Source organism: Papio anubis, chromosome 11 (genome assembly GCF_008728515.1).
Source record: "Papio anubis isolate 15944 chromosome 11, Panubis1.0, whole genome shotgun sequence".
Lineage (NCBI taxonomy): Eukaryota > Metazoa > Chordata > Mammalia > Primates > Cercopithecidae > Papio > Papio anubis.
The window spans coordinates 57,883,731-57,905,529 of NC_044986.1; the positions used below are offsets into that span (position 1 = coordinate 57,883,731).

Consider the following 21,799-nt stretch of genomic DNA (forward strand, 5'->3'; position numbering starts at 1 on the left):
GGGTGAAACCCTGTCTAAAAAAAAAAAAAAAAAACATATATATACACACACACACACACACACAAACACATACACATACACACACATATATAAATATATGCCCAAATTCTTCCAAATGTTCTAGAACTTTCCTCTTGAAAGTGGGCTGGGCTTAGTGCCTTTCTTCTAGTGAATAGAATATGGCAGAAATGGCAGAATACCACTTCTAAGATGAGGCTATAAAAAACCTGTGGCTTCCATCTTGGTTCCTCTCTTGATCCCTCTCTTGCACTGGTGATGCCTGTTGCTACACTACAAGGACACTCGGCAGCATCTGGAGAGGCCCACAAGGCAAGAGCCTGAGGCCCACCTACAGATGCCTGAATGAGCTTGGAAGTAGATCCTCCTCTAGTTGATCCCTAAGATGAATGCAAGCCTGATTGACAGCTTGACTGAAACATCATGAAAGACCCTGAGAAAGTACCACATAGCTAGACTGCGCTCAGATCCCTGACCCACAGAATTGTGTATTTCTAAATATTTGCTGTTTTAAGCGCCCAGGCTTGGGGTAATTTGTTACATAGCAATAGGTAACAATACATTTCCCATTCATAACAGCAGCTGAAATCTCTCTCTTTTGCCCCATATTTCAATCATCCCCAAAATGCTTACTTTTCTCTTTTTTTTTTTCGTTTTCTCCTCCCCTGTGTCTGGCTGCTCCTTGCACAACCCACTCTAGCCTCCTGTTATTGCTCTTCAATTTCAGAAAAGTCCCCTTGGATTTCTGGTTTAAAAAAAAAAACAGTTCTCCTCCATGAATGGCTTGTCTCCCAAACCATTGTACATAATAGGTGCTTAATAAATATCTGTTCATAGTATAAGGAAACTTCAAATTCTTTTGACTTGCGCAAACAAAATTTATTCATTTGAAAAATATTTTCTTCACAATTGAGACTGAAGTTATGGAGAGAGGTGCTTCAGTGTTTGAAGCTAAGCCTTTTGTGAGCAAGACTCAATACTGATAACTCTAAAACCTTATCTAGTACCTGAGCCAGACAGACATTGGACTCTATGTACTCTTTGGCTTCTTCAGCTTCTGGAACAGGAAGAAGCATACATTTTAATTTCACATGATCAAAGCTGCTGTACAGTTAAAGCCCAGCAAGTACTTTCCTCTCAGGAACAATTTTGGGTTCAAGATCATTTTCTTCTAAATGCATTTTACAGGTCAGTGTCTGTGGCCACCTGATTATCAAGGTATTTATCAAACAAATGCAGTATGCCTACCAGCATTCTAAGTACTCTGGAGACTTTCTGTCAGTCAGTAAGTTCCTGTACAAATATTACTTTTACTGCTATCGTGTGACACTGGCTAGAAAAACAAACACAGTTTCAAAATGCTAAGAGCCTAGCAAGAGAAACAGACATTAATTTAGTAAACCCACAGGCATATAATCACAAACCAAGTACTGTAAAGGAAAAATAGAGGTTACTCTAAAGAGATATATTAGAGGGCTTCTTATAATCAGTGGATCAAAGAAGGCTCCTCTGAGTTTATTATCTTTGTGAAGAGGTCTGGGCATAACCTGTTACCAGGCAAATGTGTAGGGCAAAGGGAAGTGGAGTTAGTTGAGCATTTACTGTATTCTAGGCACTAAGCACTTTAAATATCACACACACATAATCTTCACAACAACCATAGAGGGTGAACACCTCTTCAACCATATTTTAAAAACATGAAATCTATGACTAATCTCCACAAGCCTAACTGCTGTCCCAAGCTTCCTCTGCAAAGACTTTGAGTTAATCCTTAAAAGTATCAAAGACAACCTTGAATGAAAAAGACTGTTTAGATCATTTTTCAGTTAAGCAGCATGTGATATCGATTACCTACAGAAGTTTCAACAGTTAAAACCCAAACAAAATAGAACTTAGTTTAAATTACTGCCTTCCAAACATGCACTCTAAAAGAATAAAGGATGATATAAATAATAGTGTAATGAAGTTATTTTCAATTATTCTTTTACAACCCTCTCCATTTCTTTATACTTTCTACCCAAGAACCCCATGATGCTCTTTTTATATAATAAATACTGCTAACCAAATATATATGTTTCAGTTTATGTGCAGTTTATGAAAACCAACACTGTACCGTGTATTAAATTACAGCCAAAATTGAGAAAAGAAAAGGGAATGCAGTTCATTATTCTTTGTTAAATAATGAATGTTTTTGAAATAATATGATCATTAAATGCAAATGAGCATAACTGATATAAATGTAAATTTTTCAAAACTTGAAATGTTCCTTAAGATAAACTCTTTGGCTGAATTCTGAATATTTAATTGTTCCACTTTCACAAAATGAATGCAGTCACCTATTCAACATAATTAGTTATCTAGGGAAAAACAATTATAATTGAACATAGCTGCTTCCCAAATGCATTTTAAATAACATAAACAGTCCTATGTTAAATATTTGGCCTACTGCTTGGACATCTTGTATTTGCCTCTCCAGACCCCTTTTTCTATCCTACCACGTGCCTCAGAATGCTAATGTTATGGAAACCATCCAGAGGCTCCTTTGCTTCCTGGGCTTCTACCTGTGCCAGCAGGGTGCCTGGGTGGGAGAAAGCGCAAGGCTGAGGTGGTTTCATTCCCAGCTCCCTCCGCATTGAATCACTACATGTTGGGTGCATCCTTCACAGGTTATAGTTTCTGTCCTGTCTATGCAGCTCTTCTCCCTGCGTTCTGGAAACTGTTCCTTCCTCTTTCCCAATCACCCGAGGGATAACAGAGGTAGAGTGCTGTGCCATCCCCGTTACTTTCCCTCAAACCAGCCTGCACCTTTGTATAAAGTCCTTTTATTAAACCCTCCTCAATGATCCATTTTCAGTGCACTATTTTCTCTTAGAACTCTAACTCTATAGTAATTGATACCAGGAATGGCCTCAGGAAACTGATCCTCAAGTGAGATTCTGAATTGGGTTGTTCACATATGTGTGTGGTGTCCAGAAAGCTTACTGGGCAAGAGTAGGTGTAGGGAGAAATTGGGATGCAACACTGAGGAACATGACTGAGCATTGACTCTAAGGATATCCAACAGAAGATAATCAAATAGCAAGTTGAGCAGGCGAATGTGTTGATGTGGGTGCACTCAGGATTTGTTACTTGAGAATGTGGTTCCAGCACCCAGGAGTGACATTAAGAGTCTGCTAGGCTGCTAGGCTTGCCATACAGTCAATTAGGTTGTTGTGGCAGAACTTCCCTGGCAGGATACAAAGAAAAGAAAGGATTTTGATAGTGCAGGGAGATGAAATAATGTACTATCCGTTTAGCCATTTTCTACTTATCATCCCTGTGAATGTCCAGAGGATGCACTCCTCTTATCCAGGCATTCGGGAATCCCTTGTTGGGGAGCTTTCCATCATCACTGACCACCCCAGTAGTGGCTATTCTCAGTAGGCTGACTTCTAATCAGAGGCGTGAGATGCTTTGAACTATGTTTGGGATGAAGAGCTTGCTAAAGTGAACAGTCCACACACACCGTTCTAATGACAAGCTTATAGGTTTTTAATCACTAAATGAGTCTTCAGTATTAGTGAGAAAAATGTGTAGTAATGGAACTTTTTTAAAAGAAATCTCCTGAAAATATACATGCTCACTAATGCTTGCATGAATGTACTCTGTATAATTGACACAAAAAAGTGTGGAGAGTTATTTCAAGTTTTGCACAAGGTAAAAACAGAAGCTGATACATGAGCTTAGTTGAAAGGTAAGCATCCCCCCACAAGTACTTGGATTACCATTAACTATTTTCTTAATCTCTATGAAGCTCGATTCTTCATCTACAAAATAAGGGAACTAATATCTGTCTCCCATTGTTGTGGGGATAAACAAGACAGGGCCTGGCATAGGACAGCATCTCAACTAACAGGGCAAAGTAAGTTTGCCTTGGGCATTCCTCTCTCATTGGCATTTGCAATCTATTACTACATCCTATACTGGAGCCTTGAGGTGAGGCTCCACAACTGCTTATTTCACAGAAGCATACCAGATCCTAACTAGTGAGGGTGACTGAATGAATTTATGAATGTGTTATTGTGAGGATGCAATGCAAGTGGTTACTTTAAGGTGTACCTTTCTTTCCTTCCCTCTATTGGTGTTTACATTTCACCTCTTCATTTGTTGCCTTTATAGTCAGGGACAATTTATTTAACTGCAGGTTTGCGGTAGGTTTCTCCTCATTAAAATTGAGATGACATCTCTCTCTTGTCCATTTGGGCTGCTATAACAAAAATGTAAACCGGATGGCTCATAAGCAACAAGAATTTATTTCTTATGGTTCTAGAGACTGGTAAATCCAAGATAAGGCACCAGCAGATTTCTAGTGTCTAGAGAAGACTTGCTCTCTGTTTCATAAGGAGTGCCTTCTTACTGTGTCCTCACTTGGTGGAAGGGGTGAACAAACTCCCTTTGGCCTCTTTCATAAAGGCATTAATACTTTATGAGGGTGGAGGCATCGTGACCTAATTGCTTCCCAAAGGCCACCCCTCTTAACACCATATATTGGGGACTAAGTTTCAACATATCAATGTTGGGGAGATGGTAACATTCAGACCATAGCAACCTATTACCCTCGTAGCAATGCTGTGAAATAAATTAGATAACAGTCTAAATACCTACAAAATAGGGAGTACTCCATACATTTTATTTTCCTTTCTTTTGTCCAATTTGTATTTCAAGGACTCAATACATTACAGACACTGAAATAAATGTTGTCCATTATGGAGCACGCATAAACTTCTAATTTGGAAAGTTTATACACTGTACATTTCTTAAAAAAAAAAACTCCCAAATATCAGATTACTGCCCATGGGATTGCAAAATATTTTTATGCCTTTTATGGTTAAAATGCTCTAAGAATTTGGAAGAAGTCCTACTTCTGAAAGTTATTTCAATAAATTCAAAATGAATAGATGTGGAAAATATTTAACATTCAACGGTTAATTCTGAGTAAGAGACATGTAGTTGATTTTATCCCTTTTATTTCTACAAACCATAAGAAGAAACAGTTTGGACAGGTTCCTCAAAAGAGTCTCCCCAAATCCTTTTTAATGGGATACATCAACTCAAGTGTCACCCAAAGATTATTCCTAACAAATGTACATATTGTTTGACTTTGCTTGGAATAAACAAAAAGCTTAAAATTAGATTATTGCTTAGAAACAGAGCCATTAAATTAAAATAAGGCCAGACATTTGGAACTAAGTCAGTTTAAGAGAGTCACCTTTCATTAAATTATGGCTACCATGTTTGGATTGTTTTATTAGCTTTATGCCACAACCATAAAAACTCAGTTAAAATTTCACAGTAAGTGCCTAGTCCCTTCACACAAATTCACAAAATCAGTGCCTCTAAACAAATTCATTTTTCATACTAAAAGAAATGCCAATAACCACTAAATCACTAAAACTAAAAGGCAAAAAAATGGAAAATTTTTTTAACATCATTTAAATCACTATTGGCCTGACTTACTTTTCCCCTTAAAAAAAAAAAAAAAAATGTATATATGTAGACAACTTAATGGTGTTTCCCCTCATTTCTCTCATTTTTCATAGGGTTCCAGCACTCTATCACTATTTGAAATGTAACTAATTTAAACTTATTTAGCAAAAGAAGCTTTATTTATAGCCTTTTTTGTGCTGAGCAGCTTTTCAAAAAACACATTTTTCAGATTAATGGAAATGTTTGTGGTAACATTAGCTCTACTTGCCATTCCAAAACTATAAAATGAATTAAGAGGGGGAACAACTTGAATTAAAGCATGAGTGACTTCATAAAAATAAACACTTTATATAATTTGTAAATTTAAATGTTTGTTACCTCAAAATGTAGACAGAATGATTTACAAACATAATGCTTTTATTTGCCAAAAATAAGAAGAAATTTGCCTGATTACTGATTAAAATTATTTTAAATGATTTTTCCAGTGAGTTTGTTGTGTGTATATCACTGATGGAAACTTTTTATTCTGTGCCACAGATTCTCATTTCCACATACAGTTTTGTGACTGGAGACTTGACATGCTGAATTAATGGGGTGTGTGTGTGTGTGTGTGTGTGTGTGTGTGTGTGTGGAGAGACATAAATATAGAGATAATGACAGAGACATCATTGTAATAGCTTCTTTAGGGAGCTCTTAGAGTTAACTGGAGAAACCCTAACTTTCATTGAACACAGTTTGAATTCTAAAGTAGTTGTGATGCTATTTACATTCTCCGAATATACTATAAACACAAAATATTCCACTTTTTAAAATAGTGGAAATATATTAACAATAAAGCATAAAATTTACAAATAATTTTATCTTTCAAATATGAAAAATGCTTCATCCAAAAACTAATGATGCTGGTCCACCTGGTTTCAGCTCTGATGGACTACCTTGCAAGAAATCATGCTCTAATCAAGAACACATAAAAAAGTGGATACTTTTTTAAAAGTAAGTTTGAAGGCATTGGAGATTTTCCAAGGTAGTCAGGATTTTTAAGAGGCTACAATCCTAGAGAGAAGTGAAGATTTTTGAAGTGAACCCAATATTTGTGTTGCTCTTCCTCTAGGGGAATTTGTTGAATTTTAGGAAGTACAAGGCAAGAAGTTGAGAAGCAAGCGGAGGACAGTCCTTAAGAAGCAGAGAAGCCAATAGAACTTTTGACAGTTTTCTAAGACTAGAAAACAAAACTCTGAATATAAGCATGTCAAGGTGGCCAGGATCAAGAGGACAAGATTACAGGAAGAAGAGGGGGTACACAGAAGTGAACCTGATACTCTGTGACAGCTTTTCACTCCAGGCATTTGCTGATTCTTAAGCCATGGTGGGAAAATGACCCAAATGTATACTATAAACCCCAAAACAATCACCAAAAACAAACAAAAACTTATAGCTAAAAAGCAAGCAGAAGGGATAAAATGAAACACAAAAATACTCAATGCAAAAGAAGGCAAAAAAAGAGAACAAAGGAGTTATGGGACAAATAGAAACAAATAGTGAAGATGGTAGATTTAAACCGAACTAAATCAGTTATCACACTAAAAAGAAATGTATGCCTAACCATATAAATTATCACATTAAACATAACACCCCTTGTGAAAAGAAAAAAGCAAAGATGATCAGATTGCCAACTATATGACCCACTATATAATCCCTACAAGAATAAGGACATAAACAGTTTACAAGTGAGGAAATTATGGAAAATATGTATACCATGTTAACAGCAATCATAAAAAGCAGGAGTGGTTTCATAAGTATCAGACTCAATAGATGTCAGAGCAAAGAATATGACCAGTGAGAAAGAAGGTCACTTCCTAATGAAAAAGGCATCAAATCATCAAGAGGACATAACAATCCTAAATGTTTATATACTTAACAGAGATTGAAAATATATGAAGCAAAAGTCAATAGACCTGCAAGGAAAATAGACACATTTACTCTTATAATGGTAAATGTCAACACCCTCTTTTAACGATTAATAAAGACAAAGTTAGTAAAAATATAGACAACTTGAACAAGACTATCAAATAATTTGACATTATTGACATTTATATAAGGAAAACAACAGAAAACACATTCATTTTAAGTGCACAAAAAATATTTACAAGTTAGTTCATATTCTAGACTATAAAACAAGTCTAAATTAATTTCAAAAGATTCAAATCGTACAAAGTATGCTTTCTGATCAAAATTGAGTTTCAGAAGTCAGTAACAGAAAATCCCAAATATGTACAGACTAAATACACAGTTCTCCATAATCCATGGATAAAAGAAGAAATAAAAAAGGAATTTAAAAAGCATTTTGAATCGGTTGAAAATGAAAACACAAAATATCAAAGCTAAAACAGCATTTTGAGGGAACTTTATAGCACTAAACAGTCTTAAATCTTTAACTTCAACTTGCACCTTAAGAAGCTAACAAAGAAGAGAAGTTTAAACACAAATTAAGCTGAAGAAAAGTAGTAACAAATAACAGAAAAAAAATAAAAAACAAAATAAAAATAGAGCTTTTTATTTTAAAATCAACTAAATTAATAAATATCAAGACCAAGCAGGAAAAGAGAGAGAAGACAAAATTACCAAAATCAGGATTGAGAGTGGTGACATTATTAAAATTTCTACAAATATAAACAGAATAATAAGTTATTATTATTGTCAAAAACTGTGAAGAGTCAGATTTTACCTATTTTACAGGTTAGCCTGTCTCTGTCTTGTGGATACTGGCAGAAGATTCAAGACTCCTTAGTCAGAGAGAGTTAGAGAAATAAAACTCAATATTCTCAAATTGAGCTGAAAGAAAGGATAAGAAAGTAAATAAAAAGAGCAGAAATTAAAGAAAAAGAAAGTATGTACAATGAGGAAAATAAAGCTATGAGGTGATTCTTTAGAAAGGCTAATGAAATTAATAATCCTCTAGTAAGACTTTAAGAATAAAAAAAGAAAGATGAAAATACAATGTGAGTAATAAATTGAGGGGTCTCTAAAGATCACATAAAATAAAGATAAGATAATATGAATAACATTGTGTCTAAATTTTCATACTACATAAAAATGATAAAATTTGAAAACTTCTCTATCAAATAAATGGAATTAAATTATAATATCTAAAAATACTACCTTTTTATTTTTTAATTTTTTATTATACGTTAAGTTCTAGGGTACATGTGCACAACGTACAGGTTTGATACATAGATAGACACATGCCATGTTGGTTTGCTGCACCCATCAACTCATCATTTACATTAGGTGTTTCTCCTAATGCTATCTCTCTCCCAGCCCCCTATGCTCTGACAGGTCTAGGTGTGTGATGTTCCCTGCACTGTATCCAAGTGGTCTCATTTTTCAGTTCCCACCTATAAGTGAGAACATGCAGTGTTTGGTTTTCTGCCCTTGTGACAGTTTGCTGAGAATGATGGTTTCCAGCTTCATCCTTGTCCCTGCAAAGGACATTAACTCATCATTTTTATGGCTGCATAGTATTCCATGGTTTATATATGCCACATTTTCTTAATTCAGTATATCAATTGGTTCCAAGTCTTTGCTATTGTGAATAGTGCTGCAATAAACATACGCGTGTGTGTGTCTTTACAGTAGCATGATTTACAATCCTTTGGTTATATACCCAATAATGGGATTGCTGGGTCAAATGGTACTTCTGGTTCTAGATCCTTGAGGGATCAGCACACTGTCTTCCACAATGGTTGAACTAATTTACACTCCCACCAACAGTGTAAAAGCATTCCTATTTCTCCAAACCCTCTCCAGCATCTGTTGTTTCCTGACTTTTTAATGATCTCCATTCTAACTGCCATGAGATGGTATCTCATTGTGGTTTTGATTTGCATTTCTCTAGTGACCAGTGATGATGAGCTTCTTTTCATATGTTTCTTTGCTGCATAACTATCTTCTTTTGAGAAGTGTCTGTTCATGTCCTTCACCCACTTTTTGATGGGGTTGTTTGTTTTTTTTCTTGTAAATTTGTTTGAGTTCTTTGCAGATTCTGGATATTAGCCCTTTGTGAGATGGGTAGATTGCAAAAATTTTCTCCCATTCTGTAGGTTGCCTGTTCACTCTGATGGTAGTTTCGTTTGCCTTGCAGAAGCACTTTAGTTTAATTAGATCCCATTTGACTATTTTGGCTTTTGTTGCCATTGCTTTTGGTGTTTTAGTCATGAAGTCCTTGCCCATTCCTATGTCCTGAATGGTATTGTCTAGGTTTTTTTCTAGGATTTTTATGGTTTTATAGCTAACATTTAAGTCTTTAATCCATCTTGAATTAATTTTTGTATGAGGTGTAAGGAAGGGATTTAGTTTCAGCTTTCTACATATGGCTAGCCAGTTTTCCCAGCACCATTTATTAAATAGGGAATCCTTTCCCCATTTCTTGCTTTTGTCAGGTTTGTCAAAGATCAGATTGTTGTAGATGTGTGGTGTTATTTCTGAGGCCTCTGTTCTGTTCCATTGGTCTATGTATCTGTTTTTGTACCAGGACCATGCTCTTTTGGTTACTGTAGCCTTGTAGTATAGTTTGAAGTCAGGCAGCATGATGTCTCCAGCTTTATTCTTTTTGCTTAGGATTGCCTTGGCAGTGCGGACTCTTCTTTGGTTCCATATGAACTTTAAAGTAGTTTTTTCCAATTCTGTGGAGAAAGTAATTGGTAGCTTGATGGGGATGGCATTGAATCTATAAATTGCCTTGGGCAGTATGGCCATTTTCACGATATTGATTCTTCCTATCCATGAGCATGGAATGTTCTTCCATTTGTTTGTGTTCTCTCTTATTTTGTCAAGCAGTGTTTAGTAGTTCTCCTGGAAGAGGTCCCTCACATCCCTTGTAAGTTGGATTTCTAGGTATTTTATTCTCTTTGTAGCAATTGTGAATGGGAGTTCATTCATGATTTGGCTCTCTGTTTGTCTGTTATTCGTCCATAAGAATGCTTGTCATTGATTTTTGCACATTGATTTTGTATCCTGAGACTTTGCTGAAGTTGCTTATCAGCTTAGGTAGATTTTGGGCTGGATGATGGGGTTTTCTAAATATGCAATCATGTCATCTGCAAATGGGGACAATTTGACTTCCTCTTTTCCTAATTGAATACCCTTTATTTCTTTCTCTTGCCTGATAGCCCTGGCCAGAACTTCCAACACTACGTTGAATAGGGGTGGTGAGAGAGGGCATCCTTGTCTTGTGCTGGTTTTCCAAAGGAATGCTTCCAGTTTTGCCCATTCAGTATGATATTGGCTGTGGGTTTGTCATAAATAGCTCTTATTATTTTGAGATACATTCCATCAATACCTAGTTTATTGAGAGTTTTTAGCATGAAGGGCTGTTGAATTTTGTTGAATGCCTTTTCTGCATCTATTGAGATAATCATGTGGTTTTTGTCATTGGTTCTGTTTATGTGATGGATTATGTTTATTGATTTGTGTATGCTGAACCAGCCTTGCATCCCAGGGATGAAGCCAACCTGATCATGGTGGATAAGCTGTTTGATGTGCTGCTGGATTTGGTTTGCCAGTATTTTATTGAGGATTTTTGCATCAATGTTCATCAGGGATATTGGTCTAAAATTCTCTCTTTTGGTTGTGTCTCTGCCAGGCTTTGGTATTAGGATGTTGCTGGCATCATAAAATGAATTAGGGAGGATTCCCTCCTTTTCTATTGATTGGAATAGTTTCAGGAGGAATAGTACTAGCTCCTCTTTGTACCTCTGGTAGAATTCGGCTGTGAATCTGTCTTGTCCTGGACTTTTTTTGGTTGGTAGGCTATTAATTATTGCAATTTCAGAGCCTGCTATTGGTCTATTCAGGGATTCAACTTCTTCCTGGTTTAGTCTTGGGAGGGTGTATGTGTCCAGGAATTTATCCATTTCTTGTAGCTTTTCTAGTTTATTTGCATAGAGGTGTTTATAGTATTCTCTGATGGTAGTTTGTATTTCTGTAGGATTGGTGGTGATATCCCCATTATCATTTTTTATTGCACCTATTTGATTCTTCTCTCTTTTCTTCTTTATTAGTCTTGCTAGGGGTCTATCAATTTTGTTGATCTTTTCATAAAACAGCTCCTGGATTCATTGATTTTTTTGAAGGGTTTTTTTTGTGTGTGTGTCTCTATCTCTTTCAGTTCTGCTCTGATCTTAGTTATTTCTTGCCTTCTGCTAGATTTTGAATTTGTTTGTCCTTGCTTCTCTAGTTCTTTTCATTGTGATGTTAGGGTATTGATTTTAGATCTTTCCTGCTTTCTTTTATGGGCATTTAGTGCTATAAATTTCCCTCTACACACTGCTTTAAATGTGTTCTAGAGATTCTAGTACATTGTGTCTTTGTTCTCATTGGTTTCAAAGAACATCTTTATTTCTGCCTTCATTTTGTTACTTACCCAGTAGTCATTCAGGAGCGGGTTGTTCAGTTTCCATGTAGTTGTGCACTTTTGAGTGAGTTTCTTAATCCTAAGTTCTAATTTGATTGCACTGTGGTCTGAGAGACAGTTTGTTGTGATTTCTGTTCTTTTACATTTGCTGAGGAGTGCTTTACTTCCAATTATGTGGTCAATTTTAGAATAAATGTGATGTGGTGCTGAGAAGACTGTATACTCTGTTGATCTGGGGTGGAGAGTTCTGTAGATATCTATTAGGTCTGCTTGGTGCAGAGCTGAGTTCAAGTCCTGGATATCCTTGTTAACCTTCTGTCTCATTGATTTGTCTAATGTTGACAATGGGGTGTTAAAGTCTCCCATTATTATTGTTTGGGAGTCTAAGTCTCTTTGTAGGTCTCTAAGGACTTGCTTTATGAAGCTGGGTGCTCCTGTATTGGGTGCATATATATTTAGGATAGTTAGCTCTTCTTGTTGAATTGATCCCTTTACCATTATGTAATGGTCTTCTTTGTCTCTTTTAATCTTTGTTGGTTTACAATCTGTTTTATCAGAGATTAGGCTTGTAACCCTGCTTTTTTTTTTTTTCTTCCCATTTGCTTGGTAGATCTTCCTCCATCCCTTTGGTTTTAGCCTATATGCATCTTTGCACGTGAGATGGGTCTCCTGAATACGGCACACTGATGGGTTTTGACTCTTTATCCAATTTGCCAGTCTGGGTCTTTTAATTGGGGCATTTAGCCCATTTACATTTAAGGTTAATATTGTTATGTGTGAATTTGATCCTGTCATTGTGACATTAGCTGGTTATTTTGCCCATTAATTGATGCAGTGTCTTCATAGCATTGATGGTCTTTACAATTTCGCATGTTTTTGCAGTGGCTGGTACTGGTTGTTTCTTTCCATGTTTAGTGCTTCCTTCAGGAGCTCTTGTAAGGCAGGCCTGGTGGTGACAAAATCTCTTAGCATTTGCTTGTCTGTAAAGGATTTTATTTCTCCTTCACTTATGAAACTTAGCTTGCCTGGATATGAAATTCTGGGTTGAAAATTTTTTTCTTTAAGAATATTGAGGCCGGGCGCGGTGGCTCAAGCCTGTAATCCCAGCACTTTGGGAGGCCGAGACGGGCGGATCACGAGGTCAGGAGATCGAGACCATCCTGGCTAACACGGTGAAACCCCGTCTCTACTAAAAAAATACAAAAAACTAGCCGGGCGAAGTGGCGGGCGCCTGTGGTCCCAGCTACTCGGGAGGCTGAGGCAGGAGAATGGCGTGAACCCGGGAGGCGGAGCTTGCAGTGAGCTGAGATCCGGCCACCGCACTCCAGCCTGGGCGACAGAGCCAGACTCAGTCTCAAAAAAAAAAAAAAAAAAAAAAAGAATATTGAATATTGGCCCCTACCCTCTTCTGGCTTGTAGGGTTTCTGCCAAGAGATCCGCTGTTAGTCTGATGGACTTCCCTTTGTGGGTAACTCGACCTTTCTCTCTGGCTGCCCTTAACATTTTTTCCTTCATTTCAACCTTGGCAAATCTCACAATTATGTGTCTTGGGGTTGCTCTTCTCGAGGAATATCTTTGTGCTGTTCTCTGTGTTTCCTGAATTTGAATGTTGGCCTCCCTTGCTAGTTTAGGGAACTTCTCCTAGATAATATCCTAAAGAGTGTTTTCTAACTTGGTTTCTTGGTGTTGCTCTTCTTGAGGAGTATCTTTGTGGAATTAAAATAAATGGAATTAAATTATAATATTTAAAAATATTTTCCACAAGCAAACTTCCCAGTCTAAGTTGCTTCATATTTAAGATGATATAAAATTATATGAAGTTTTCCTATAAATTTTTAATATTTAATATTTTTTCTATATTTCCTATAATGCCATAACATGACAAGGACATTCATTGTAAGAAAGGAAAATTACTGACATATCTTCCTTATGAATACACAAATTACATTTTAGTATATCCTAAAAGTGAGAGTTGCAACAGGGAGGAAGCAGAAGCTGCCAGTCCTCTTGGAAGTCAGGCCCAGAACTGGCACAGTGTCCCTTCAGTCTTGTTGCATTGGTTGAAGCAGTCACAGAGTCAGCTAGGGCACAAGGGGAGCAGAAATAAACCCCACCTTTCAATGGGGGGAGTGACAGGGAATTAGCAGGCACCCACAATTCATCACATCTTCCCTCCTCTCTCAAATTTATGCTTGTCCAAAACCAGCTCTATCACCAAAGTTCATTTCAAATCCTCTCTAGTATGAATTATTAACCCCTAAACTGAAAATAGCTCTTCCATTTTCCCCTGTGAACTCTCATTTTTATCTCTACCTTTCTTGGGGCACTTTTAACTTCCAATCTTGAATTATTTATATGAGTCTTATCTCCTCTACATTTTAAATAACATTTATTTCTAGTTACTGAAATAAGAAACTCATATTGTAGAAAATTGTCAAGGTTCATTTCTGAATAATACCTCTCTCAAACTGCTTTGCAAATATGAGATGCTTGATAAACATTTAATAAGTGAAGATTGTAATAAAATCCAAACTTTCTAATAGGTCAATACAAGGTATGTCTGAGATTGTTTGGCTTGTAACTTTCTTCTGTATACTAATCATATATTTTCAAATACAGATAGGTAAAGTGAAGCTGAATAATAGTTGTGTGTATTTTACCCGACTTACGTTGGGGAGAATAAAAGAAAAAGAAAATAGTGTAATGGCGAACACTTACTGAATTCTTAACTATGTGTCAGGCACGTTTCTAAAGACTTCATCCTCCTAACATCCTACAAAGTTTCGAAGAAAAGGAAAAAATTACCAAGGAATGCAAAACAAAGGAAACAAAAGATGCAGAAAAAAATATCCTATAGACCTGAAGAGCTCCAAAACATCTGAAATTCTGACATAAGTTGGCTACATGGTGAGGGAAGCTGGCTTCTAAGAACACACACAGGAAAGAACTTTGGAATAAAGGGCACTTTTCCTATGACTTAATCTATTCTTTCCATATTTAATGGAGTACTATTTTATGAATTCTTATTTTTGAAAATAAATACATCAATTTTCTGGCGATTGGAAGTTTGAGGTCTTCAAATTACCTTCACTTTTAATATAATGTTAACATCTTTAACTGCCAGGAAAAGAAAAGCCTAATAATGACTTAGTTTTTAAAACTGGTGCTGTACCTGGAGATCCACAACTACAATGAGACAAAATTAAACAAATTTCTGATATTTTTATTTAACAACCAAAAGGTATTGCCTGTTCAGTACTATGCTTTATAATGGTGGAAAAACAGAAAAGGAGTATAATATGGTACCCGACATCAGAGAATTATGCAATCTATTTGAAAAGATAGAATTAAATATTTAGGACATTAACAGGAAAGCTTTAGTTTAAAAAACAAGATAGAGGTCAGGAAAGGGAGGAATCACTTTGGAATATAACAGCAAAATAAACTTTTGTTGGAAGCATTGGGAATTGAGGTGGGCTTTCAGAGAAGGGCAGAATTTAGAAAGGTTAGCAAAGAATATTCCAGATTTGAGAAGGTGAAAATTAGTAACTGCACAAGCAAGGGCATAGAGGCAAGAATGATTGTAATGTTTTAACCCAATAGCAGGGAAGAGATGACTCATCTTGAGCAGGGTTATGTATTTGAGATTATTGGAAAATAGAATCTAATGGGTAAGGTAGATTACGACAAGCTCTGAATGGATGCTGGTCAGCGTGGTTCAGGCTGAGTACAGTAAAAACAACCTGAGGCCGTTTTCATCCCTGACTGTGAGAGTATTTAATGTACTAACGGGACCTTTACTGAGTTTTAACATAGGAAAGTTCCTCCCAAAGCGTAGTTGGAATGAAATCTTCCTACTTGTTTTCCATAAAATCAGTATGATTTTCCATAAAGAGATTATTATTTTTGACACGAAGCAAAGGTCAGAGTTTGGGTGTGTATTTGTGTCCATGAACATTATGATGTGTGTAGGTGTTTTAATTTCCAAAGTCAGGGTCAGGAGGCAGATTAGGGCTATGGTGTCATGACAACCAATCAAGCTGTTTGTTTCAGTCCAAAAAGTAGTCAATTCACTGGAAAATGCTCAATCAACTAAGTGTAAATTAAAATAGTTATGAATTGTTTGTGTGCGCTAAACTACTGCTCGGCGCTCGTGGCTCACGCCTCGTAATCCCAGCACTTTGGGAGGCCGAGAGGCGGGCGGATCATCAGAGGATCGGCACCACCAGGTGAAACCCCGCCTCTACTAAAAATACAAAATTAGCCGGCCGTTGTACTGTAGTCCCAGCTACCGAGGCTGAGGCAGAAGAATGGCGGAACCCGGAGAGCGAGAGCTTGCAGTGAGCCGGATCGCCACTGCACTCCAGGCCTGGGCTGCACAGAGCCAGACTCTGCCTCAAAAGCAACCACAGTTTGTTTTAAAAAGGTATGAATAATTTTGCATATGCATAATTTTCCATAAAGACATTATTCTTTAAATATACAGCAAAGGTCAGAATTTGGCTGTGTTTATATGCATGTGTGTTTGTGTTTTAATTTCCTAAGTGGGGGTTAGGAGGCAGATTAGGACTGCAAGGGGCCAAGCCAACCAATCAAGTTGTCATTTTGGTCTTTGTCCTTGTCTACAAAGTAGACAGTTCACTGGAAAAAGTTCAAGCAATTAAGTTTAAAATAAAATATTTACCAATTCATTATGAAAAGTTGCCTTAAGTTTATCTAATGAAAGGTATTAATGTATCTATTATTTTACCATATCTAACAGCTTATCACTCTATTATATAAATAAATATGATTAAACTGAGGGGACATATTTCTCACAAGAAGGTGTTCATTTCTACCCAATACCTATATCTTCTAGGTGCTTAGAAATTGATTTCCAATTCATAATAAAAAATCCAGTAAAATTGTCAAATGAAAAGCTTTCATCAATTACTTTTTATTTTATAAACATGCTTTCAAAACACTTTGTTAATTTTACAGAAAGTCATTAGGCTGCATAAATCACTTTTTGGGTACATTTACTAATGGAATAAAATAATTCCAATATATCATTTGCTTCTGAATGCCTCAGAGTTTCAGGAAGGTATTAATAAGGCCCTGCTTCCTGTATCTTAAAACAAACATTTAGTTTGATTATTGCTTTCTTGAGTCTTAGAAAAACAAATTATGAAAGTTATAATGGACTTCTTGGAAAGGTAATGACATAAGGGCATGGTTACAAAACTGCTTTGTTTGATTTCCAACTTAAACTAAGAAAGGCTAGGCCTACTTTATAAACTCCAAAGAGCAATTATTAGGTAAATATTACTTAGACAATATTGAGAGTAGACACTGATATGCTAGTTTAACTTAACCTCTCCAGTTAATGAACACAATATAGTTACAGGTTACACATGATTTAAAAAAAAATCTAGATACTCACCCCCACACCCTCCACACACACACATTTTTTTGGTTAGCTTTGAAAAACACAGAAAATACTCAGCATAGGGTCTACACTTGCACTGCTGATGAGCAAGATGGGAAATGACTTTTCAAAACAGCATCTTGTTATGTTTGACCTGTTCTTTTAATTAAGAGTGGTGTCATCGGGCCAGGCGCAGTGGCTCATGCCTGTAAACCCACCACTTTGGGAGGCCAAGGCGGGTGGATCACCTGAGGTCAGGAGTTCGAGACCAGCCTGGCCAACATGGTAAAACCCCATCTCTACTAAAAACACAAAAAATTAGCTGGGCGTGGTGGCGGGTGCCTGTAATCCCAGCTACTCTGGAGATTGAAGTAGGAGAATCACTTGAACCCAGGAGTCAGATGTTTCAATGAGCCGAGATCGCACCGCTGCCCTCCAGCCTGGGCGACAAAGTGAGACTCCATCTCAAAAGAAAAAATAGACAAAGAAAAAAGCAAAGAAAATCACACAAAAACTGTGAGGGAATAGACATAGAAACAAGGAAAACAAGGATTGCCAGAGAGTCATTCAACATGCATCGGACTGCTGTCTCTGAAGGAAACAGTAGAACGAATGGAATAAAAAATCATTCAAAGACATCATTGAAATAACATTTCGGCAAAGAAGAAACACGCAGGATCTGAAGAACAAAAGGAGCCACTGTTCTAAAAGAAAAAGATAAATGACACACTCTGAGATGTCTTACAATTGAACCTCAGTGATTTTTTTAAGCATGCAAGCAATAAAAATGCGACACCAACAAAGGAAGAGGTAAAAAATAAAAAATAAGAATAAAAAAACACTGACTTACAAATTCATGTTAGCAGCTTTACATGCAAAAAAAACTGGAACAATATCAACAGGATTTTCGAAGAAAAGAGATTCGAATTACAAACTTAGTCAAATTGGCATTTAAATGTCCAGATGATAGGAAATGATCTCAAATTTACAAAGTCCGAGGAAGTATATCTCCCACATATCCAGCTAGCATTTCTAAAAATATCTACTTGTCACAATCTAGCCAATATACAGATTAATCCAAATAAAAACGGCAGGAATGGGAAAGTCACAGGATGAGAAATGGCAGATTATTAAATTCAGTTGAACATAAAATTAAGGCCAAACAACTAATTAGTGTAAAATGGTATAATGTTTCTAATTCTTGAAAGAAACACTACATCATATGGTGGGGGGGGCGGGTAATGAGGACAAAACCTTCAGAGAATACCACAGTATCTACCAGGATTCTGGGCATGAAACAGCATCTTCAAAAAGACTTAAAGAACGGTCTCTTTATATAGTAGTGAACCTCCATGGGCTGGTAAGCACCCATGTACAAGCAGTAGTAGGAAAGCATAATATTTCTGTTAGATTGTATTGCTGGTCACCCACCTCTGCCTTTTTTTTTTTTTTTTTTTCCTTTGAGACAGAGTCTCGCTCTGTTACCCAGGCTGGAGTGCAATGGCGCCTCAGCCTCCCGAGTAGCTGGGACTACAGGTGCCCACCACCACACCCGGCTAATTTTTTGTATTTTTTGCGGAGATGGGGCTTCACCATGTTAGCCAGGATGGTCTTGATCTCCTGACCTCATGATCCACCCGCCTCTGCCTCCCAAAGTGCTGGGATTGCACGCCCGGCCCCATCTCTGCTTTTTCTGGGGGAGGCTTATACTTCCCTGCCCCACCTAAAGTTAGATTTGCCTATTTACCTGAATAAAATGTGAGCTGAAATGTCATGAAACAGATGGGAAGAAGCTTCTGAAGCTTGTTTGTGCTTCTCCATCACGTGAATCCCTAGCTAGACATCAGGAAGAAGCACCACAACCAACCTGTGATGGATATGCACCACAAACAATAGTTGTAAGTCATTGATATTTGGGAGTAATTTTGTAGCAGCAAATCTAACCTTTCCTCAGCCTGAAGAGGAAAGGGAAGGGCAATGTGTAATAGAGTCTAATAAGGGATGGAATCGTGGAAGAGGAGCCACAAAAGAGGAACTGAAGTCACAGAGTACAGCATAGGCCACAGCCATGATGAAGCAGTCGGATGTGGGGCAACAATACCCTGACTTCTCTTTCCTCCCACCATTTTACTTACTGCTTGTGGCTCCCTTTCACCAAATCCAGCTGGAAGCAGAAGACTGACGAGTGATGCATTCCATAGAATTCAGTGTCACAAGCCAGGTTTCCCATTATCCAGTGCTGCGACAGATTTTGGGTGCAAAATCTTTATTAGGAATCAACACCTGTGAAGAGAAGGGGGAAGAAGCAGGATCGGACAGAGAAAGATGTTGAACGTGTACTTATGCAGACAATGAACTAGAAAACCTTAGCCAGTCCACTGGGGAGCTCTGACCTAAGAATTATCTATAAAAATCTTCCACAGAGGGCCAAAATGCTCAGCCATGTGCCCATCATGACAGCCCTGAAAAAGGCTGATGGCCAAAGATATTTGTTGTCAATTGGATGAGTCACTTTGTATACTTGTTTGTTTAGTTCTTCTGTGGTGAATGGTCTCTGGTGGGCATTAACATGTGACATATACATACACACAAACTATATTTCCTCTTTTTACCTATGGAGAAAACATCATTTTAAGCAGCCATAACAAATTTTTTAATGTAATATTTTGTCCACAAAATAAACCTCAATAAATTCCTATATTAGAAATAGTATATAATGAACTGTCTGACAATGATGGTTTAAAGTTAGGAATACAAAACAAATGTATAAAGAAACAATACAACAGCTGTTGCAAATTTTTTAATTTACTGGAACAACTCTTAGCCAAAAAGTAAATTAAATGAAAATTGTTAGAAAAATAACAATCTACAAATTAATTGCCAAACCTATGACACACAACCAGAGCTGTACTCAGGCCCCTAAAATTGTTTTAGTGTGAAACAGTACAAAAATTAATAAAGCATTTACTCAAGAGTTTATTAAAAAACATTAACAGCAAAGAAATCAGAAGAAAGTCATTAATGATCACAGCGGAAATAAATGAATTTTTTAAAGAAAAGTGGTAGAACTCATAAATTCAAGAATTGCTTCTTCTAAAAAAAACTAGGTAAAATACTAGCTAGTTTAAATTTTACAAAGAAAATTAAAGGATAAGCACCAATACAAAAAATACATAAATTAGAAAGCAGCAATGGCCATAGATCACCACAGAGAAATGTGGTTGAAAGAGAAGTAAAAATTATCAAAATAGACACCAGATTGTATTGAAAGCCTTAATCAACCAATACCTATGGGAGAAAAACTGAAAACAAAGAAGTCTTCAAAGGGAAATTTTTAAACCTTCAAATAATTGATAATTGACACGTATTTAACAAGGCTAGAGAAAGTAGAAAAGCTGCTCACATTTTTTATAAATGAAAAATAATGATTCAAATCCTGTCAAAAGTACTCTAAAAGGGCAAATTACAAACAATTCACTTCTGAATATTGGTATAAATGACCTAATTAAAATGTTGGCAAGTAGAATTCGGCAACACTTTAAAAGAATAACAGATCGTGATCAAGTGGAGTTATTGCAGAACGGCAAGGATGGCTCATTGACATAAGTCACCACTTGGTGGACAAGAAGAAAAAACTGTTATAATTTTGATATCTTCTTGATAAACACTAAAAAACACTTGATACAATTTAATATTCTCACACATTACTGATAGGGGCTTTTACTAAAATACGAATATAAGGATATTTAATATTTTTATAGTATACAGTCCCCAAATCAAAAGTGAAAATATAAAATACTAGAAGCATTCCCATTAAAAATGATGCTAAGACAAGGTCCTATATTATTTAACATTTACATGACTGGCTTTTACTAGTCAATGTAATAAAAGATGGAAATAGGCAGGGTATTCGTGTGCTCAGATTGCCGTAGCCAAGCACCACAGGCTAGGTGATGGAAACAATAGAAATTTGTTTTCTCACAGTTGAGTCTGGAAGCCCAAGACCAGGGGCCAGCATACTTAGCTTTTGGTGAGGGGTCTCTTTTTGGTTTGCAGATGGCCACCTTCTCACTGTGTCCTCTCAGGGCAAAGAGGAAGAGCCAGCTCTCTAGTGTCTCTTTTAATAAGGACACTAATTCTGTCAGATCAGGATCCCACCCTTAGGACCTCATTTAACCTTGATTACTTCCTTATGCTAAATGCAGTAACATTGGAGGTTAAGGTTTCAACCTATAAATTGAGGCTGGAGGGAACACAACTGATCATGGCAAAAAAAAGTATTAATACTGGAAAGAAGGTAAAATTGTGATGACCTTTAAACTGTATAACTATTTATCTGAAAAAGCCCAGAGAATCAATTGAAAATTCTGAGGAAAAAAAAAAAAAAGTAGCATTCAGTATGCTGGCTTTAAAAACCAAAACACAAAAGTCAGTAGCATTTTTATGTTTAAGCAATATAATTAGAAAATATAGCAGAGTAAAAAGTCCATTCACAA

The 21,799-nt window shown here is 36.7% G+C and overlaps 1 protein-coding gene across 3 annotated transcripts in view; it reads left to right on the forward strand.

Annotated features, from left to right (window-relative positions):
- The window catches only part of CABCOCO1 (ciliary associated calcium binding coiled-coil 1), a 104,358-nt gene that overhangs the window by 41,189 nt on the left and 41,370 nt on the right, over positions 1 to 21,799 (forward strand). The window contains exon 6 of one of the 3 annotated variants that reach the window (XM_031652213.1): positions 14,637 to 16,023. The exons of the other annotated variants lie outside the window; for them this stretch is intronic. Coding sequence (XP_031508073.1) covers positions 14,637 to 14,648 — 12 coding nt within the window. The 3' untranslated portion in view covers positions 14,649 to 16,023. Of the gene's footprint in view, positions 1 to 14,636; positions 16,024 to 21,799 lie in introns of those variants that run through there. 3 annotated transcript variants of the gene reach the window in all.